The 7,828-nt window shown below is 35.6% G+C and overlaps 1 protein-coding gene across 1 annotated transcript; it reads left to right on the top strand.

The window, feature by feature from the left end:
• The first annotated feature begins 5,551 nt into the window (after positions 1-5,551).
• On the top strand, positions 5,552-6,220 carry LOC121294785 (pleckstrin homology-like domain family A member 2). The gene has a single exon (XM_041218868.1). The coding sequence runs from the start codon at positions 5,742-5,744 to the stop codon at positions 6,150-6,152; it is 411 nt and encodes a 136-aa protein (XP_041074802.1). The 5' UTR covers positions 5,552-5,741; the 3' UTR covers positions 6,153-6,220.
• The last annotated feature ends 1,608 nt before the right edge of the window (positions 6,221-7,828 follow it).

The raw sequence follows: 7,828 nt of genomic DNA, 5'->3' as shown, positions 1-7,828 counted from the left end.
TAACCCCATTAAAACTCTATATATATATATATATATATATATATATATATATATATATATATATATATATATATATATATATATATATATATATGTTCGGCGTGCCAGCAAACAAACAAGTTAGCTCAATTTATGCCCGTGCCAAAATTAGCAACCGAAGCGAACATAGTCTGATTTCGTATAAACTTGAAGCCAATTATTTTGATTTGTTTTAATTATTTTTAAAACACGTATTAGTAAAAGAGGATTCACAGTGGTTTCAGTGCCTCCTTGTAATGGACATTGAGGAGGCATATTTCCAAATGTATTGCTTTTAATGATGTTTTTTTTTTTTTTTCAAAATGAGAAAAACAACTGGTAGTTTTATAAAAATAGAACCAAACAACAAAATAATAAAATTCAAGGTCTCAAGCACTGTTTCAAATTGTACAGAAACATAACATTTTCTCCTTTCAAAAAGTAGGAGTTAATTAAAGACTGGTTAACACATGCATTTAATCATCATTTTAATAGATATAACTGAACTTCTGTTTTTCTACCACATTCTTTTTAGTTTGTTTTGTGTAGAATTACTTTAGAGTGACATGTTTTTTCAAATAAGTGCTTGGTCTCTTTCGGATTACTTTTGAAGTTTGACATGAGATACGTCATACGCCAGGGTGATTCCACAGTTCTGTAAAATGCTCCAAAAAAAATCTAACTGTGTCTTATTTTGGTGGAGTATAGATTGATTTAAAAAAAACCTGATTGAGTATTTAAAATGATAGCTGTTTATGTATTCTCAGTTTTGTTATGTGTAATCCAGCAAGATATCTGAGTGATATGACCCCTCAACAGAATATTGTAGATCTGAAAATAATGGCCTATTGTGAAATCTTCCAATTACATGATCTTTTATCCGACTTGTAGCAACACCACACAGCTTTGGAAATGACCCTGAAATTCCCAAGTGTTTAAAGCAGTTTGGTCATGCCCAAATGAGTTCCCAGAGTGGCTGAGTCACAGCCCCACTCCCTGAAGTTATAGCCCCATTGTTGACACAAGCAAAATTCAGTGGGATTGGGAGATTAGCCAGGGATTTCATCACAACCTGTGGTATCATAGTAAATCCAATACGAAAAGTATTCTTAAAAGATTAACACCTTTTAGCAAAGGTTTGACTGCCTTACTTGGTAAAACTATCTCCCCTGGCTAGCTGTACTCCATGGTCTAAAGAGAATCTTGATATAGGTCTGAAATATGAATTATTCATGCATTACATTGTTCTTCTGGCTTTAATTCATTTTTTATTTCACTTTCTGGACAAATCGATTGTTGGCATGAAAAAAGAAATAGCAGTGGCGCTGACTTTCAGAAACATGATTAGCATTATCATAGAATTATCTGCAGTCATTTTTTCAGTTCATTAACTAATCAAGACTAAACAAATTATCGATAATGTCACAATAAATGTATTATTGTTCAAAGGCTAGACAGTTGGGGCCCAGTACTGGCTATGCCCCTATATAGTGTTAATATGACGATTTTTTTTTTCATATGAAACACTGAAATATGTGCAAGTAAGGTTTTAAGTTACTTTTACAGAATGAGAATAAGGGGGACGAAAAGCATTTCAAACCAAAATGAAGGATACCATCCAAGTGTTACCGTTTGTATGAGTCGGTTTCAAAACCACAAGTATTAACCAATACAGAAAGCTCAGCTTGATGCTTCCACCTTGCTTGTTCCACTGTTGAGCCTCATTACAAACAGACTGACTAACTAAATACCCTGTACCTGTTTCCATTTATGAAGGCCCTAATAAAGCTTATTCATTAATAAGTTTTTAGCATAGATTACAGTGCAGTAACTTTGATAAGCATACTGTGTTCTAAGATAGCAATACCCTATGATTCATGAACTGCGGAAGTAAATAGGCTTTTGAAAACAGCCCTTTTTGTTAAGGACAGAACTGTTTTATTATTATTTTTTAATTTTGTTAAAAAAAAAAAAAAAAAAAAAATTTTAACAATAAACCCTGATTTAAACAGCCCTGAAACAAAGGAAGAATGTGCTTATTGTAGAAATGCAATAGGTTCACCTGTCCATATTAGTAGTGCGGTTTATTGCATTTTGTTGGAGCAGTTTTTAGTATGCATGAAAAATATCATTACTTTTGGGTAATACCAGAAAGAACTGGTTCATTCACTTTCCAGGTGGTGTAAAAAAACAAAAGCCCTGATAAACATTGCTTTTTGGCTATCTATAAAAAGCCTGTATGAAAAATAAAAATACAAAAAGCTGAAAAAAGCGGGTTGCGCTCAGTTTAAAGTGGCATAACACACAAAGTGGAATGGGTTACCTAGTCATATTATTAAAACAGATCGTTGATCAGAGATCAATCAGCTACTAAGAACCGGACGAGCGTGGATGGCCCGAATGGCCTCCGCGCATTCCTAAATGTTCCAATAAAAGCCAGTCAATGACTGCAGTCACATGGTATGCTGTTAGAATCCAACAGCATTTTGAGCGGCATGGTTAATACAGTTTAGTCATGTACTTTAGTCATTGCTGGTTTCAAACCCAAGGGCAAACTTTGCTATGCTCTTTACGTATTCTACTATGAAGGTGTATGACTGTGTAAGAAAATCCTTTAATTAGATAATGCTTCATCATATTTATATTTAGTAATATTTAGATTTAATTAAGAACTTCTAAAAGAAATACATTTTAATGACAAGCGTTTCAGTGAAGTCTTTCTCAACATCGAAGACGACTGACTGTTTTACAGTCGTTACGGATGGTAATCTATTGGGTTAATTCTTCAACTCCACACAGTTACCATTTTTGTTGATGTGTCCTTTTAGTAAGAAAGCTCTGCATTTAGAGTAATAAACCTCAAACACACTTCTGTTAAAATTGTGGCATACTTTACTAGGGAATATATAGTAAAGCGTTTAAGCAGTAGGACTTGTCAGAGGGTATTCCAAGTGCTCTCCAGCACAGACCAGGCAGTGAGACCTGTCAGAGGGGATTCCCAGTGATCTTAACCACTGTGCTATGGACAGTGTGTTTTAATTTGTAGTATGTAGATGAACTGGTTCTTATAAGTTTCCCCAGGTAAAGTTGCATGGTCACTTTAAAGCATATACTATTAATTTACTGTTCCAATAACTAAACAGTTCCTTTTTAACTGTAATTTTCCCCACATGGTTCCCTGTGCTACACCCTGCTATGCTTTTACTTTTGTATTACATAATATACTTGTATATAGGTTACAGAATGTATCATTGAGACCACTGTGCTCTTGAGCAGTAATTGTTGTTTTCATGGACTGTAAGGCACAAACTTGTAATTATTTATACAGTGGAACTGCTGGTTACTTGTGCCGCAGACTATTATTATTAGTACTGTATTATTAAAAATACTTAAACATACATACAAAAAAATAATTATGCCCTCTGGTTTGCTAAAACCTAATATCGGTTTGCCAGTACTCCATGAAGTGACGTTTTATATCCCAGCTTTTCTTTTTGTCTCTTTTTTTAACATTTTCGACCTTGTGTGCTAATTCAGCCTGCCCCCAGAAGAAAAACATTGGGAAAGACATCAGGGGAGCATCACACCTTTTATACAGAGCACCATTCACACTGGCACACCTATCCGGCTATCCACGCAGTGTGAAACCACGTACCAGGGTCGTACCCGGGTTTCACTTCTGTTTATTCTGTTTAGTCGTATTTGTGTTGATTGAGATACACCATGAGTCAGATTGCAGCTGGGGTGAACAAACGTTTGCTCTGATCAACATTTGTGCCAACGGTTCAATCCACAGAAGCTTGGATGGAAGCGTCCCTAACAAGTTGCTTCCCGGGCATTGATACGCACATTGTGTGCTTGCGTCTGTCACCCCGGCCAACCCTGCGGTGAAATTGCGTAGCCAACCCACATGACACCGGGGTCTGACCCGGGTAGAGCATGCCAGTGTCAAATAGGCTTAGGATGGAGATACAATAGCTATGGGAACTATAATGTTAATGACGCGTTACTTTGACAAAGCAGTCAATATTTGATGTTATACTGTAGTTCAGTAGTTGCCCACAAGAGGGTGTTGTACAAAAGTGTTGGAGCCGGAGGAAGGAACCCACGCAAAGTTTAGGCAAGTCCCAGGTACTGCATAGGTTTTTCCCTATTGATCTTCTTAAAAAAAAAAAAAAAAAAAATCTGTTTTAATGTAGTGTGCCCCATAAATACTCATTGTTCACGTCAATGCTCAATTTGAAACATGTCGGCGATCAATCAAAACAACAAGACTAGACATAAACCTTCGTGATATCGCCGGTAAACTATTGTTCATGCAGCACCTTCGATTTTAGTGAGCACTTTGGAAGGAAATTTGCTATTGTTGAAAATAATGTTCTAACCACTTCGAAATCTACCTAACAGGAGCGGTTTTGTGAGCTGTGTTTTACATTCAAGAAACCACTGGTGCAAATACAGCCTGATCTGTTGTGGTATTGACTCGTGCATGCCAGTGGCTTAAACAGAAAGTATTATTATTATATTATTATTATTATTATTATTATTATTTATTATTATTATTATTATTATTATTAACGTGTCTAACTCCTCCATTATAATTTCAATATTTTTCAGTATGTGGTGAAATGTAAGTTAATTATTGCAGTGTAAATGGAAAAGGTTGATGGATTTTTCTCCTTTCAAAAAGTAGGAGTTTAAGATTGTTCAAACTACTTATTGAAGCGCCGGGACTCATTAAATACATTTTCCTAGTTTACAGCGTGACTAGGTTCTAATACCAGTAGACTGGTGTAAATCTATTGTCAGCAGCTTAGAGGTGTGTTACACAGTGCCAACACAAAAACCATTCTACTGCCTGTAAGAAATACGCAACACACTTGCTGTCGGGAATTGAAAATCAAGGACGAATAAAGAGACATTTATATGGTACTCGTCTTGTAGGAGAAAGTAAAATGGGTAAGTTATATTTAAATAAAATAAATAAAGTTCTGTGCAGCTGAAAATCTCAGTGGTAGTAAAATATGCACATTTTTCAAGCACATTTATTGAAAAAATTAAATAAGTTGTCTCCGGGTCATCGGGGAAATTAAAGAACTAGAACTAAATAAATAATACTGTCAAAGTAAAACTTTTAAATATAAGCATTCTATTTTATTTCTAGCACTATTTTAAATAACTTTATTTTGTAGATGTAAAAATGCCATAATATTGATTACTTAATACGTCCAAATCCTAGATTTCATTTCTTTTAAAATTAAAGTAGCCTTCTGTTCTACAAACCGCATCCCCTAACAAAACGTGTTAAGTTTCGTTTTATCACAAGTTCTTCACACATGAGAACCTACATATGCCAGCATTTATTTTTTTTAATGGGAACCGATCTTTCGCGTCACCATCTACTCTCCACCCTAATCTCTCCACCCACTGAGTTTTGACTTTTCTGTTTCTCTCTGCATTCCCTTCCCAGTGACGTCGAGGGAAGGGCAGGAAATTTGTGGTTAGAGCTTATAAAACCCATTGTCTCCGACTGGCTCACATCAGATTGGAGGAGCGTGTAGTCCAGATTCCTTAGAAGGGAAATCTTATTCACTAGGGATACTTAGGCGGTGCTGGTGGAGATCCTGAGGAAACTAAACTGAACGTTTCAACAAAATAACTCGGGATCTACAACACACGTGTGGGCTTTATTTTTACATTTATCAATAGTAAATACATAAAACATGAAAATGTCATCGCTTGGACTGTCCGAAGTCCTCAAAGAAGGAGAACTGGAGAAAAGGAGCGACAACTTGCTTCAGTTTTGGAGAAAGAAGACGTGCGTCTTGACTTCAGACAGCCTGAACATCTATGCTGACGGCCAGAAGAGATCAAAAGCGAAGGAGCTGAAGCTTGAGTCCATCAAGAAAGTGGACTGTGTGGAGCGGACCGGCAAATTCGTCTATTTCACCATTGTGACCACGGACAACAAGGAGATCGATTTCAGGTGCTTCGACGAGGACAATTGCTGGAATGCCGTCATAACCATGGCTTTAATAGACTTTCAGAACAGAAAGGCGATCCAGGACTTTAAATCGCTACAGGAGACGACGCCCCCCGCACACCAGGAAAGACACCTGGTAAAGTCTGTCTGATACCCTTCCCCGCAAGTGCCCGGATACAATCACCTGGTAAGTTGGATTATTTATATTTATTTGAATTAAATAGCCCTTAGAAAGTTCTTCATTATTATTATAATTATTTTTTTATTGTGGGGGAGGGGGGTTACAGCCTTCACAAAATACATTTTGAAGTAGGCTGTATTTCAGCACATGTCCGATAAATTAGTACAGAAACCTTTTCACAAAATATTTTGTACTTTACAAAACAACAGCAAACAATGTCATATTTTCTAAACAAAAGACAATCTTTAACAGTACAATGAACTGTACAATCCTTGGGAAAATCAGAGAGCCCTATTACAGTATATGGAACACATTGCTTCCAGTGTACAAAAGAAAGACACACTTGTATAATATCATTTGTTAAACATCATAATTGATATTATATATATATATATATATATATATATATAATATATATATATATATATATATAATATATATATATTATATTATATATATTTTTTATTATTGGTTACTTAATGTCTTAAAAGGACCATGAAGAATACTTGGACCACACGAAGAAGTCAAAGGTCTGAGGATGAAGGATTGAAAAGGTTGGAACCCGTCCTTGTGGACTTCCGAGAACCGACCCAGTAGCTGAGGAATGCATGGCATATAAACAACTTTCTTTACATTAAGCCAAAGTCTGAATCCTGGACTGACAGAGCTACCGCATTACTGTACGCTGTGGTGGAAACGCTTCACGACCCCGCAATATAAAATCTGAAGTGTATTTATTTATTTGTTTGCAAGAAGCTCTCTCTTTTGTGCATCTGCAGGTCTTGTCTGATTTAAATTATTCATATGGTAACGTGTATTTATTTTAATAAAATGTTTTTGGAAAAAAAGTACATCTGATCTGTTTTTAATATATATTTTTAAAGGGTTCTGTGTCACCTACTAACTAATGAGCATTCAGATTCTATTCTTTATTTTAGAATGTATTATTTGAACTAGCTACATTTTGTGAATGGAAGAGTTACCTTAAAAAAGCAATTGATCTCTGATAAAGTGGCCCTAGTAGGTTTAACTTTTAAACACTGGTTTGCACTAAGCCAAGCGAACAGGAAGACTTGATTCATTCATATACAGAACCTGTATCATATTTCCATGTTTAGATTTAACAGCTTAGTTTAATTCAGGACCATTCACTGTAGCCAACAGCCACGTATTACACTACAAAGAGTAAGATGTTCTATATAGTAGACCCAGATATTGATAACATACAGCCATCTGAAATGTCTTTGTATTAGATAGCTTGCATCAGGTGGCTTGTATCAGGTAATTTCAATCGATGTGTATTATTAGCTATAAAAAGAGACACATTACGAAGCATGTAGGGAGCTTTAATATACACGGTTTAAGATTTCACCCCACTCAAATGCTCTAACCATTGGATGGGATGGGTAACCATTCATCAATGGTATACAGTTGTGCCCAATACAGTATTTTATAAAATATATATATAGTGATTCAAGTATTCACTGTGTGTGTGTGTATCTCTCTCTCTCTCTCTCTCTCTCTCTCTCTCTCTCTCTCTCTCTCTCTCTCTCTCTCTCTCTCTCTCTCTCTCTCTCTCTCTCTCTCTCTCTCTCTCTCTCTCTATATATATATATATATATATATATATATATATATATATAATG

Source organism: Polyodon spathula, chromosome 19 (genome assembly GCF_017654505.1).
Source record: "Polyodon spathula isolate WHYD16114869_AA chromosome 19, ASM1765450v1, whole genome shotgun sequence".
Taxonomy (NCBI): domain Eukaryota; kingdom Metazoa; phylum Chordata; class Actinopteri; order Acipenseriformes; family Polyodontidae; genus Polyodon; species Polyodon spathula.
The sequence above is the reverse complement of the archived record's forward strand: the minus strand, read 5'-3'. Positions and strand labels throughout refer to the sequence as shown.

What these genes read in the sequence shown, in the direction of transcription:
- LOC121294785 (XM_041218868.1), top strand. Translation starts at nt 5,742, where the DNA reads ATGAAAATGTCATCGCTTGGACTGTCCGAAGTCCTCAAAGAAGGAGAA.